Genomic DNA, 15,157 nt, shown 5'->3' on the forward strand with positions numbered 1-15,157 from the left:
ATTTGCCCAAAAGCCGTAACCTATGGGCGCCCATATGCAAAATTTTAAGGGGAGGAGTGCTCAGACATTTCCCCCATGGTTTAGCAGGATAATTTCCCCATTGAAACCGATTTCAGTACAGATTAGAGTTATTAAAGTCTGACATTTTAAATAAATGATTCATTAATGGCTGGAGAAGAAATGTTTTTATATTTCTGCAAAGAAAAAAGTACTGAAAGCCTGCTTTGTCAATTTTAATTTTTTTGCATATTAAAATTCAAAATTATTGAATGGTAATTTTTTTCTTTATTCTTAGGAATAAAATACATGAAAAATTATTATAGTCATAATTTTTAAAAGTAAAGCCGATTTTTGGTGATGGAAATAAAATGTAATTGTATTTTTTCAATGTTTTCTGAAAAGTCACCGAGCAAATTTTGTCAAAAAATGTATTTTATACTCCTCTCAAATTTTTTGAAGTGGTGGAACAATAGGAAAAAAATTAAAAAGTGATTTTTTTATATATAATTTTGTGTTTAAACAAATTGAAATACTTTCATTGCCAAAAAAAAAAAATCGTTTGAACTAAGTCAGTAAAAAATCGTCCACTGAGTAAAAAAAAGTCCCTGTTCAAGGTAAGGTCCCTTTGTGTAAACCATGTACAATATGCACCACAAATGCTTTTCTTATAGACATGCTTGAGCCATACACAGCTACTATGAATGACGCAGAAATTATGGGAATCATCTTAAATGATTCTAATGGTCTGATAAAATTATACTCAAAAAAGATAATATAATCGTAGTTGATCGAGGCTTTCGTGATGTGAGAAAATTAGGGATTGCAATACAGGACCAAAAATGCAATACTGGTATTAATACCGGTATACTAAATTTCTCAAAGAAATTATCAAAAATATGTTTTTATTTACTATATTTCATAATTTTATGCAAAAAATGAATTAATTATGAAAATTTATTGTTAACAAATGTAAAATTAAGGAACAATTGCTGCAATGGAATATCAATAGTAGTAAGAAACAAAATGCATCTATTGAATTGTCACTAAGCCTGGAACCCATTTATGTGCGCAACTACTTTTCTGAATTCACACTGGTCGGCGGTACTGTTAATAATGTGAGATACACCACCTCAATTGCCTCGAAGTCCTTCATCTTTTAATAATTCGGTCTCTTGTCTGTTTTGGATACATCTTTTTTGTTTTTGCGTGTGTTTCTTTTGTACTATGTGTTTTTTTTTCTTTTTTCAAATTTATTAATTTATAGCTAGCTATGATTTCCTTTCGAAAGACGATCCTTTTCTAATTTTAATATTTTCAACAGTTTTTCTCGATCAGGACAGGTTTTTGTTTGCCTTTTCTTTTTATTAACCCTTTGGTTTGAAATGTGCAATGAATTTATTAAATACTAGCAGTACCCGCACAGCGATGCCAGTGCTAAAAATTTAATGGAAGTCCGTAGAATAAAAAAAAGTTGATGTCCCCTCCCCCTCTGATGTGAAATGATCATTTTTCTTTGTATAAAATGCGTTTGCAGAAAAAAAAACCTATTAAAGCTTCTTTCGAATTTAAAACTTTTCATCAAATCATTAAATTAGATTTACAGCAGCTTTAAAACTCTATTTAGCGAGCAAAGCGGTTTTTACTGCAATGCCACTTATTATGCCACTAAACAAAAAAAGACATCAAATAATATCTTTCAAATGTAAAAATAGTTCCACAACTCTCTTGTTTATCTCCAAACTCGCCAGCAACCATGCTATCATAATCCATTCGTATAACGAAAAAAAAACATCCAATGGGACATTCAAAAATCATCGTCAGAAAAAAAGAAGAAAATTTCGTAGGATAAAAACAAATCAAAAGTTTCTTTTCTTTCAAAACAAATCGCCAAAACAATGAATTACATTTACGGTTGCTTTAAAACAATAATCCTAGACTGAAATGCTCAGCGCCTAATGTGCCAAGCGACCATGCTACTGGAACCCAGTCCTTTTGCGAATGAAGTGGATGTTTTTTCTTTGGCAATAATAAATGTTTCGCCAAACAAACAAAAAAGTATAAAATCACATTAACAGTAGCTTTCAAATCTTTATGTATTAAGAGCTGCGTTGCCCAGCTTTGCCCGGTCTACCTTGAGAATAAAAATTGTGTCAAGTGACATATATTCAACAATCAGGCTTAAATAGAAGAAAAAAAAAACACCATGCAAAATTACCCTTCCAAACAATGTTGATTAACATTAAAATACTTTAAAGAAATTAAAATGTGAAAGATGGATTTTAAATGTGTAACCATGGAAACACGAAATAAAATAAGTTTAAGAAATTAAATGCAAAATAAGGAAAGAAACAATGGATTCAAAAGGCGTAACCATGGAAACGCTAAAATAAAATGGTTGACAACCTGAATCAAAATGACATTTTTCGAATTTGATTTTAAAACACTTGTATCTTTTTTCCTTTGAAAATAGAAGCTACGTTTTTCGACCATATGTCGAGAGATCTGGAGTAAAAAATGTCACTTTTTCCAATGGTGTCAAAAAGAAAACTGCGGGACAATTCCTTCACTTTTTATTGATAGATTTAATGAGGAAAGTAATGCCTAAATTTCAGCTAACTAGTAAGCCTAAAAAAGTTCGAGATAAAAACGCAAATTACTGTTGCCGTAATTAAGTTAGAGCATTGAAACAAATTGTTTAGAACGTGGAAAATTCTACCTTTTTCAACGATATATAATATCAATATGTTCAAGCAATTTTTTCCTCCCGTATTCGGGAATTTATGTGAAATTTGATCCTAAATCGGAATTAAAAAAAACTATATATCGGATTTTTTTGAATTGTAACCTATGTCACTCAGTAAGAAAGCACCTTTCATATAGTGAAGGAATTTTTCAAATAGGTGCAGTGGTTCCAGAGATTACCTCGGACATATAAACACACAAAAATCCGCCCTCTCTCTTTATAATATTAGTGTAGATGATCTAGTTTCTTTTATTTGTTTTTGTTTCAAAACACTTTGCAATTATATATTAACATTTAAAAATATTTTCCATATAACTGTGTCTTTTCTCTATGCAAATTTTCAAGGTAGTATAAAGTTGTTAAATGTTATTTTGCCACGTACAGTTAAAAAGTGAGACAGACAGCATACAAATGCTGGGGACAACAAATTACCATTCGTTATCTAGAAAGAAATTTTTTTGCTTGAAATTCAGTGCAGCAGTTACAAATCTTTAAAAAATATATTATAAAGTTTTGATGCAGTTGGCGGTTGGAATAAATGGTTAACATTACTTAAATTTACGTTCACAAAATAGCAAGCAAGTGATCGAGAAAGTGGAAGAAAGAAACACATAGTGCACATAAAAGCACGAAGATGCGATTTATCACACCATCTAGTGATGGAAACATCATTTTGTATATTATTTCTGCTTGTTATATCATTGATATTTCATTAATTTGTACTTTTCAAGCCAACTTTTTGCATCATTTGATTGATTTTGGTGCTGTCGGATCGAAAAAGAAATGCAAATTCAAAATAACAGTAAATATCTAATAATTTAAATTGAAAACTCTTTCATCAAAAACTATTTATTACTTTCAGCTAATACCAAAGACACCGGTATTTTCTTCAGCAAATACCGGTATTACGGAGTTGCAAAATAGCTTGAAATACCGGTATACCGGTATTGTAATCCCTAGAGAGAAGATTTGAAAGAATTGAGATTCAAAGTGTTGATCAAAATTCATTGGGTTACTGAAGCAGTACATGGGTAGATCAAGCAGAAGTTCAAGCTCTTAGATCAAAAACTGGACGACAAATTGCTTCCTAAAACAAGTATCTTTTTACAAATTGCTTGTTTTCTGCATAATGAATTTGGTGCAAGACTTGATTCTGATCTTGAGCTTTCTGAAAAAAAATTTGCTGCCATGTACTCAAAAAAAAAAAAAAAAATCAAGATAATACTCTAGCTTCCAAAGTAAAGAATAATCTTTGAGCAAGAAAAAAAGGTCCATTTGCAACAATAACTTCAGATGAATTAACTGATTTTCCTGAGTTAACAGAGCAAGAGCTGAAAATTATTTTTACTGGATCCTATCAAATATCTCAAGTTGTTTCATATTTAGCTGAGGTTATGAATGAAGATGTAACGATTAAACTCCATTATGTTAAAATCACACCTAATGTTTTAAAACTTGAAGTGAGATCGTGACACATAAAGTCAAAAACATATCGTTGTTTTCTTGATTATTACTCAAGTAAGAATAACATCACTGGAATTGCTCAATATTGTTGTGACTGTGCTAATGGTAGTCTCACTGTCGGATGTTGCTCATACATTGCTGCGATCATATATTTCCTGTCTCATGCTTGATATTTGGCAAAAATTTTAAATCCTTCTGAAATATCGAGTCGCCTGTTCATTGGTGATAAAGTCAATGTCGTCTTGAATGAAGACAATGAAGAAGACTAACCTTACTTAAAAAATCATCATGAATTGTTGAAAATTATTCTATCTAATATCAGTTATTTAAAAAAAAATCATGTTAAACGGTTTAAATGTTACTTTTATATTTGAAATTTTTGTCTTTATTGGATAAAGACTGAAAAAGTATTTAAAATAGCATGGAAAAATTATATAATTGCGTTTATTTAGAACTTAGCATTGAGTAATATTTATTTAATAACTCTTTAATCATTTTTTACACTCCTAATAACTTCATGATGGATCTGTCTTTTTTTATGGTTTTCTCATTTTTTTTTTCTAGGGTAAGATAGTATTTTTGATTTTAAAAAAATGTTATGAGTTTTTTTTTTACTCAGCTGACGATTATTTACTGACTTAGTTCAATCAACCTTTTTTTGTGATAAAAAATATTTAAATTTGTTTAAACGCAAAATTATGAAAAAAATCCCCTTTTTAATTATTTTCGTATTGTACCATTACTTCAATTATTCGAAATAATTTCTGAGTATAGAGGAGTAAAAAAGGCCTGACAAAATTTGGTGAGTGACACTTTTCAGAAAAGCATTAAAAAAAATATTGAAATTTTATTTCCGTCGCCAAAAACAAGTTTTTCGTTTGAAAATTATGACTATAATAATTTTTCTTGTATTTTGTTCCTAAGAATAAGGTGAAAAAATACCATTCATTAATTTTGAATTTTACTATAAAAAAATTTAAATAAAAAAACAGGTTTTTTTTATTGAAAAACTTGAAGGTTGTTTGAGCTAAAGAGATGAAAATTTGGCTAAAATATTTTTATTCGACACCAAAATAATCTCCCGAGTGCGAGTCGAAAAAGCCGCGAGGGCAGAACCAGGCTACGGCCTTTGGAAGAGTCCTTATCATCCCCAACTACTTCTTGTGATAACCAGGATTCTCTTCCTTCAACATACTTTACTCTTTCTGAAGTTTATCTTTCAGTTAAACTAGTGACAAAAAGACAGCTCCTGGTATAGAGGGCCTCGATGCTGTAGTTTGGACCCTTTGTCATCAAGTTTTTCCTCATTTCTTGTGTAGATTATTTAACATCTATTTTGATTTAAATTATTTTTTTGTTCCTTTTAAAGAAAGTCTGCTTATTTTATTTTTAAAAACTGGCACAAAAATCCTTATCATTATATGTCATATAGACCAATCATTTTGCTCCCTATTATTTTTAAAATCCTTGAAACGATCATGCTATTTAGACTTACTTACCCTTACCAGAATTTATCACCCTCTTAATTAATTTGGTTTTACATCTTGTCATTCAACTGATGATGCTCTTGTTTATTTCTATTTTAAACAAAGCATTTAATCTGACACACTTATTGTTAAGATCTCTGTGGACATTGTTTGTTCATTTGACACACTGTTTTGGATAATTATTCTTCAGGGAAAACAAACTGACTCAGCAGTTTTCTCTAGATTTTTTAAATTTATTTTTATTTTTCAAATCTAAGCTTGTAGATCATTGATGTCCTAAATGTACTTATTTGATATGAAGCTTAACTACGCTAAGCTACACGTGATCTGCTGTACTTTGTGACTCAGCTTTTCAGATATTTTTAAAGACACTTAGTCTCATAGAAGATATTATATCACAGTTTCTTTTGTTGTACAAAAATCTGTTGTTGTAGAAAATCTGTTTTCCTATGCTATTTATCCTGTTCTCTATCATTTATTTGTTTCAATTAAATAAAATCTGCATAAAATATATTTTAATTCTTGAAAAAGAATTTTAAATTCTTGAATTTTTTCATAAGCCCTTTTTGTTTGTATATTTTTTTCAGTTCTTTTCATTCTGTCATAGTTATATACCCCTCCCCCTCCCCTCCTTTCACGGCTCAAATCTTTGTTAAGATTTTGTTTCCATTAAACATCTTAGGTTTTTTCCCTCGCTTGAATTTTTTCTTGCTGACAGGTATGAACCCTGTTCTATTTTTTTCAAGTTCTCTCCTTTCCATTATATACTAGACTAACCAAAAATTGTGTTTTAAATGAACTATGTATCACTGCTGAGACTAAAGATAACCATTTATCCATCAATAATGATAATTGTATTGCCAAAAATATTGTTACGAAGAGGTTTTACTGTATAGTATGACTGTATTTTATAATTTATTGGGTGATTTGTAGTTATTCTAGACTGCTTTAGTTTTCAATTAATTAATATTGCTTCTTGTTCCACTTAAAAAGTTTCTTAAGTCTTTTGAATTGTTAGGTATTGACAAGATGCAGTATCTGTATTAAATAAAGTGTGTGTGTGTGTGTGTGTAAAATCTTTGCATAAAAAATACTTATATTTTAGAGAAGAATTGGAAAAACAAAGAGCAAAAGCACACTATCAAAAGATGCATGCTGCTGGTAAAACTACTGAAGCTAAAGCTGATTTAGCCAGATTAGCCATTATTAAAAAGCAAAGAGAAGAAGCTGCAAAGCGTAGAGAAGAAGAAATTAAAGGTAAAACTGGTGATATTATTTATAATGTTGTTAAGCTTTTATTTATTAATTTCAACAAGGCTTTGAAGAAAGGGGGGGGGGATCTTTTATTCTACCTTTATCATAGTCTGAGTTATATTGCTCATGCTGTTCTTGTCAGATTGACAGGTTAATTTTGTATAAGTAATTAACATGCAATATTATTTAGCAGATAATGAATTAAAGTTATAGTTGTCGTAATAGATTAAATACCATTCCAGTGGCGGAGCCAGCCAATCATTTTGGGGGCGGGTTGCATTAGCAGTCTTTTAATTAACTTTCTTTGGATGTTTGTCCTACTGGTAACCTCTGAAACGGTGCCTGATCATTGATTTTTCCAAAAAACCACCTCCTCTAAAAATCTTCAAGTCTTCATACCAAGTTTGAATTTTAAAATGACTACAGAAATAGTGTAACTTCATTAAATTTAAGATAAGGTTAATACCCCGAAAAATATATCAATTTTTACTTATTTTCGTGGCATTTGTAGAGGAGCATGTGGAGTAAGGAACTCTTCTCTGGTGAAGTTTCCAAATTAAAGCCATGACGTGACATGTCAAAAGCCTATAAATCTGTCGAAAACTGTCAAATACTGACATTGTTATCAAATAGTCATTCTTGACATTTTGATAAACTCATAAGATTCCCTCATATTGAAAAAAATTCAATTAAAATAAGTTAATAAATTTTCCTTTAAATCAATGTGTTATGCTATAAAACTAGTTACGGATATTAAAACTGTTAAATGTAGTCTAAAAGTAATTTTGTTTAATTTTTTTAATGGCTAAAATAATTAGTTACAGGTATTTTATCAGTCTAAAAATCCTGCTTTGTCAGGATTTAGGTATTTTTACTTTTTTTTTTTTGAGTAAAAGTAAAACTTAAGTTGAACAGTACTCAATGATTAATTATAAATTATCAAAATATTTTTGATGACACTTTTTTTGTTCTGTTGTAATTAACTTTTAACATAAATGAATGTAAATATTATTTGCTCAAAAATAAGCTAATATTTACTGGGAATGACTAAATTCATTTAAGTTCCTAACAGCTTGTGAAGCTGAATTAGGACCATATCTTGGAAGTAACGTTTCAGTTCAGGGTGTCTCAGCAAATGTATGGTGGAAATAGGAGGAGGTGGAGAGGGGTGTCTCCAGTTTTGGATTGATCCTTTCTAAACTTAGAAATGAGCTCTGTGTACGAAAAGCTTCCAAACTGATAGTTTATTACTGCATGGCTGAGGGGGAAAAAGATTTAGAATGGGTCTAAATACATGGTGTCCGAGAACGATCCGTAGAACTTCAAAAATTTATTGAAAAAGAAACAATAGGTTACAGAGAAACTAATCAGTACATTAGATAGAATAGCTCAAAAAAAATTTTTCCCTATAACTCAAGTTATTACCTTAGGAAATTTCTACATGAGACCCTTTCGTAGCACGAACAATATCAAGACGATAATCCAATTCCATCCACGATCGTTTCAGCTTGCTAACATCAACAGTAGCTACAGCTGTTTGGATGTTTTGTTCCGTTGTGTTTGCGTATGGAATTTCGTTTTGATAAACCACGCAACACATTGAGCTTTCTTCACGCGATCCGCCATTGAAATAACTAAAATGCTTTAATATTCCTTTCGTGACATGTAGCGCCATATATGGTCAGAAACATACTGCAGAAAAAAACTTTTTGAGTTATTCTATCTATGTACTAATTAGTTTCGCTGTAATCCTATGGTTTCCTTTTCGATAAATTTTTGAAGTTGTACGGATCTTTCTCGGACACCCTGTATAATATGTAAATGTTTGCTAAAGATGTCTACTTCATTTATTTATTTTTAAAATATACAGCTATTTATAATAGCTTTTTATTCTAGACTATTTGTTGAATAAAAATAATGTTCAGGACTTTTAAAGCATCATTTAAAAAATCTAAAACAGTCAAAAATATTTATTTTAGTGTTGAAAATCAAAATTTATTAAGGGCCATTTCACAGTATTTTGTCCTAATGTAGAGTTCTCAACCTCAGTCTAATGAACAAATTTGAACTTAAATGAGATTATAAACTGTACAATTATTGCAACACAAAATTCCTTACTGTAGCATTTCAACATACCAAAGTTAGATGCAAACTAGTGAAATAAAGAAATTTTAAATACAAATTATTACGAAAATGACTATGCATTCTACTGAGGTAGAAGTGATGTACTCATCTAATGTTTAACTTTCATTCCCAAAATAAAAGTACCATACAGTTTCAGAATTTCTTAGATTGTGTGGGAAATTGATGGTTGTGAGTTTCATATATTTTATCAAAATACTTGTAAGCTTTAAAAGGAAAACTATGGGGCATCCTCAACAGACAATTGATGCACCAATTCTATTGCTCTGCAAATACAGTGAAATTCCGTTACAACGAATACCAATACAACAAAATTTCCGTTTCAACGAAATACATTTTCAGTCCTATATAACTGCCATTACATTATTTGAATTCCATTACAACAAACAAAATTTGCCGTCCCTTGAAGTTTGTGGTAACGGGATTTCACAGTAGTATAAACTGAGGTGTAAGTTTTCTTATTGAAGCTATCTTTTTAAACACTTTTTACTCGGCATGTTTGTCACGTAAAATTCTGAGGCTTGCTTTTGCTTATATCTCAGTAGCTAGACCACTTAGAGACTTTGGGATTTCACTAAATGATTTGCTTGACCTTAAAGTACAACTTAATGCTAAAAATTAAAATTCTAAGATAAAATTATTTAGGTTAAGATGAAAAACAGCAAATTTCATATACTTTCCCTATTAAATAATTAAATATAAAACCCAGTTACAAGTATTTGTTGCCAAACAGCAGTAATATTAACAGTAATCATAAAGAAAGTTTTGAATTTATGGCTTCTCTGGAGCAAGCATGAAATGTATTCCCTGATCTCATCTATGCAAATAATTGATAACCTGGCTAAAGTAAAGAGTTGTTTCAAGTAACTTGCATGTTTTGAAACATAAATTAGTTTGGAAAACCTTTGATATTTACATGGTTTTAATTAAGTTAGCAAAGAAATAAATCTTAGAGAGGAACAAGGATTAAATTTAGTGCCAACTGCTGAAAGTTTTAGACACATGTATAAGTTTTTTTTCTTTTTAGGAGAATTTTATGAAAAAATAAGGTGAAGTTTTGTGATGGTAACATTATTTTATTTCTGAGATACATTTACACTAAAAAGGATAATATAACAGAATTAAAATTTAAAATTAAACTAAGCACTTTTCATAATGCACTCAAAAGGACAAAATAACTTTTCTGGGTCAGAAAGGACAATTTTAGTACTCCTGTAGTTTTCGAAAATTCCAAGAAAATGACACCAACAAATGAAGAAAAGTGTGGCTCTAATCATTTCAAACCAAACTTTCCCAATAAAAAAAATATGCTTGTATCAACACTCAAAGTTATGATTGAAGCCAGATAAGAATAAGAAATTCTTAATGACTTGAGCTGCTGTTTTCTTTGTTTGTGGTATCATTTTATTGGAATTTTTGAAAACTACAAAATTACTTAAATTGAGGCAGTGAGAAGTAATGGGATGTAAGTGGGCATTTTCAAGTTTTGAGTAAAACACATTTGAATATAACATCCCAGGTAGGCTTTCAATGAAATCTTTTTTTCTAAATCACACTGTATACAGTAGAGCGCCGATTATCCGAACACGTCGGGACCGACCCTAGTTCGGATAAGCAAAAGTTCGGATAATTGGACAGACAATTTAAAGGATATCCCTATCTATACAAAAACCTTCACACTTTATCCAGGCTTAGGACTGGCAACACTGTTAGTGCTGGCGTGTTTAAAAATGTTTTTTTTTGTCTTTTTTTCATTTTTTAAACTTTTTTTTTGTCTTTTTTTCATTTTTTAAACTTTTTTTTGTCTTTTTTTCATTTTTTAAACTTTTTTTTGTCTTTTTTTTAAAAGAATTATAATTTAAGTAAAAAAGCTTTTGATTTTTTTCTTGCTTCAAAGAAGACATTCTTTTCAATGCTGCCATATCTCTAATGCTTCTTAAATGCATTGCTTGAATAGGATCAGCGTCTTTCTGCCTTTCGAGTCATTTCATAGCTTTTTCCAAGCATTCAAAGGCTTCGCTATGTGATGGACCTGGGTCATTTTCAGAGCATTCATTTTCAATTTCATTTTTATTTTCTTCATTTTCGCCTTCAATCTCAGCCACAATCTCATTGTCATTTAAAATCCGATATCCAGGGTCTTGCATGTCACAATTTAGCCACTCATTAATTTCTTTTTCCTCATAATTTAGATTCTTCCCATCTCTTTTATAGTTTTACACTCCTCATTTTCCTTATCAGATGCTTCTGCTCCAGTATCAATTTTTTCCCTGTTTAAAATTTTATTCCAGGCATTTTTTAACGTTGATGATTTTACAAGCTTCCAGGAATCGGCAGCCATAATGCAACAATCTTTTAAATTAATGTTTTTGGCATTCTGGGAATCAGGCTCTTCAGTGTCTTCTGATAGAAGCATCTTTCTCAACATTTGCTTTCTATAAAAGCGCTTAAATGTCTCTATTACACTCTGATCCATGGGTTGTATCAGTGATGTAACATTAGGTGGCAAAAACTTTACTCGGAACTTCCCATTTTCCCGTTCAAGGGTATCTGCACACGGATGTGAAGGTGCATTATCAAGAAGTAGGAGTACTCTGCCCTCTTTCTTCATATCTTCTTGATGTGTCTTAACTTTAGGAATGAATGTGTGATCATACCAATCAATGAAACCTTCTGATGTCATCCAAGCCTTCCTTTGAGAAGTGTAAATTACTGGCAGATTTTTCCAATTATTAAAACATCGAGGCTTCTTTGAATGTCCTATCACGAACAATGGTATTCGATGGTTACCGGTTGCATTTGCGCAATTAAGAACTGTGATTCTTTCTTTGTTTAATTTAGTTCCAGAAGCACTTTTTTCGAACCCAGATGCTAATGTTTTTCGGGGTAAAGATCTCCAAAACAGGCCGGTCTCATCTGCATTGTAAATAAATTCTTCTTCGTATTTTTCTGATTTTACAAATTCAATAAATTCTTTTACGAATTTCGTAGCAGACTCTGTAGATGCAGATAATTTTTCACCATGCAATCCGATTTCGCGTATACCATGCCGTAGCTTAAAATTTCTAAGCCACCCAGAGCTTGCTTGAAATGTATTAGTATTTTCTCCATTCAACTTTTCGTTGAAAAATAATGCCTTCTCACATAATAAGGGTCCAGAAATGGGATGACCAGATGAGCGTTTCTGCAAAAACCACATGTGCAAAGCTTTATCTACTTTATCATCAAAGGATTTTTTCATCGATTTTCTATCTAAGGTTCCTTGCTCACTTTCAAGTCCCGTTAAATACTTCATAATTGATTCTTCATTCTTTTTTATATCTGATATTGCAGACTTTCCTACACCAAACTCCGCTGCTAATTTTGAAGCGGCTTCATTATTTTTCAGCCTCTTCAATATCTTTCCTTTGTCTCCTAGCGAAAGAACAACTCTTTTTCGCTTTCCAGACATCTTTTCACCTTCGTTGCAGAAAAAGAAATGAGCTAGATCGCTGGTGCAATCAACAACCGCTATCAAGAAACCTTTAGTAACAACCACTAACAACTCTATTAACAACAAGAATTAACAGCGGCTAGCAACCGATATCGACGATAACAAACTCTAAAAAAAGCAGAGCACATGATTCTGAGCAACTCACTTTGTCAACGTAGATACGTCACACAAACCAGTTTTTCCCCACGTGTCCACAGCGAGGGTGGGGAGAGAAGAATGCAAACAGGAATTTTGTGCTTTGACCTTGGTTTCTCAACCCCTTTCTTCAAACCTTTTGTGTTCTCTCTTCCCACTAACAAAACTCCCCAAAAATACCTTGCAGTTTCCGGATTAAAATTTGTATGCCAAGAAAGAAAAGAAAAAAGATAGATAACAGGGTGAAAAAAAAAGAGTACGTACGTAATTGAAAGCTTGGTTGGAAGGGACAGAAAAGAAAAAAGATAGATAACAGGGTGAAAAAAAGAGTACGTACGTAATTGAAAGCTTGGTTGGAAGGGACAGAAAAAAAAAATTAGGTTTTGGATGAAAAATATGCCGTTCGCATAAAGTTCGGAAAAAAATTTTAAAAGGCGAAAAACACGGTTCGGATAATTGGAAGTTCGGTTAAAAAATTTTAAAAGGCGAAAAACACGGTTCGGATAATTGGAAGTTCGGTTAATTGGAGTTCGGATAATCGGCGCTCTACTGTAGTAGCAACTACCTGGGTCACTAGTACCATACCATCTCTTGCCCTAAGACAGAGGAGGGGTTCACCTACCATGTGCACAGGTTATCTCGAAATTTTTAATTTTGCCATTTACATCCCTTTGCTTCTGACTGCCTCAATTGTCCTTTCTGACTCAGAAAGTTCTTTTGTCCTTTTGAATACATTATGAAAAGAGCTTAGTATTTTTTTCAAAATTCTGTTATTTACACTTATAGATATGTACAGTGAAACCTGTGTAAGTTGACCACTTGCGGTGCACTACTTTGGTGGTCAACTTACAAAGGTTGATTTATATGATAAATGCTAATTCCTTGCCTGAAAAAAGCGGTCAATTCAGACAGGTGGTCAACTTTACAGGTTTTAGTGTAGTACATGTGCATGTTTTCCCTTTTAAAGCTCATTTTGATAGCTATTAAAATTTCCCTATCGCCAATTTTCCAGAAAATCTAAGAAATTCTGAAACTGTATGGGGCTTTAAATCTACATAAAGCTTAAAGGCATTATTTTATGCATTTTAATTCATTGTAAAAACATGACCAATTTTTAATGTTGATTGTACTTCATTGTATTTTGCACAATATGATCTGTCCACTTTTAAAAGGAAAAGAAAGATTAAAATGTGAGATATTGTGTATATTATCCAGTGCTATTTTGATTTCACTACTAAAAAGCATTTCTCTTTCAGCTAAAGAGGAATCTGAAAAAGCTAAAGCAAATCTTACAAAAAAAGCATTGGGAAGGAAAACGTAATATTTTATTGCATTTTGTGTATGTTTAATAAAATTTCTTGTTCCGTTTTTATTTGTGTTCATCTATATATGTATTTATGAACTCCAACTTGAGCAACTAATAAACATTTAAAACTTCCATTGACTTTTTACTAATATGTCAGTCTTCTTGATCATCAACATGTCAGGAATGCTACTCATTCAACATGGAAATAAGGACTTTACAGACTACATTTGTAAAAACCAAAAAAACTTTCAAGTTAGAGAAAAAAAGTAGGCAAATAGAGCTTATTTTTAATTGTCACCTATATGTTGTGAGCCATAGAGGTGTCTAAAACTAAATGGTTTTTAAAAGAATAAACATAAAAATTTTAAGATTACAAAAAACTACTTGAAAATCAAATTATTGTTTTTTTAAATTATCTGAAAGTAATGCTTTTCTAGAAGCAAACTTTACCACTATGATGCTGAGAGGCAACCGCCTGTAGCAATGGCACAAAATATGCAGTGGTTACAAAACCTTAAAATTTTTATGCTTGTAACTCAAAAATATCAAATTTTTTACTAAGTATATTTATATTTGTACCAAAAATTTGATTTTGCAAGAAAAAAAAAATATTTTTTTACCCAAATTATCAAAATAATTTGACAGTTAAAAGGAAACTTATTTGGATTTTAAAAGTTTTTTTTAACCAGTTCATCGGTGCCCAATTTACAGCCTGCAAAGCCAATTCATGCTGCCGTTGTTACGCTCAATGTTACGAATTGAAACTTAATATACTGAAACCTTCCAAAACAACAGTCTTTGTTTAGTACTACAAATAATTTTTGCAACATTTGAAGCCAAATAGTTAGAAATTTGTTTCTAAAAAAGATGAAAATCTTGTACCAATAAGATAAACATGTTATAATAATATCAAATCTTAGTTTGTAATTTTCTATCCTTTTCTGCATTATATATAAAGAAAGATTGAACTAAATTTTAATTTTCTAAGTTGGTCTGGGTTGGCAAGTGTTTGCAATGGGGGGAAAACTGCAGTTTTTTCCTCCTGCATACCTGCCAATTTTTCAAAGAAAAAATCCAGTAGACTTTTTTCTATTCCTTTAAGTATAATTATAGGAAGTTCTTTATTTCATATA

At 31.1% G+C, this 15,157-nt stretch overlaps 1 protein-coding gene across 1 annotated transcript in view; it reads left to right on the forward strand.

Moving 5' to 3' along the window:
* LOC129220231 (28 kDa heat- and acid-stable phosphoprotein-like) overlaps positions 1-14,088 on the forward strand; it is a 32,169-nt gene extending 18,081 nt beyond the window's left edge. Inside the window, exons 5-6 of the mRNA XM_054854596.1 lie at positions 6,800-6,951; positions 13,975-14,088. Of these exons, the coding sequence (XP_054710571.1) occupies positions 6,800-6,951; positions 13,975-14,039 (217 nt within the window). The 3' untranslated portion in view covers positions 14,040-14,088. The remainder of the gene's footprint in view (positions 1-6,799; positions 6,952-13,974) is intronic.
* Positions 14,089-15,157: the final 1,069 nt, after the last annotated feature.

This window comes from Uloborus diversus, chromosome 4 (genome assembly GCF_026930045.1).
Source record: "Uloborus diversus isolate 005 chromosome 4, Udiv.v.3.1, whole genome shotgun sequence".
In the NCBI taxonomy this organism is placed as follows: domain Eukaryota; kingdom Metazoa; phylum Arthropoda; class Arachnida; order Araneae; family Uloboridae; genus Uloborus; species Uloborus diversus.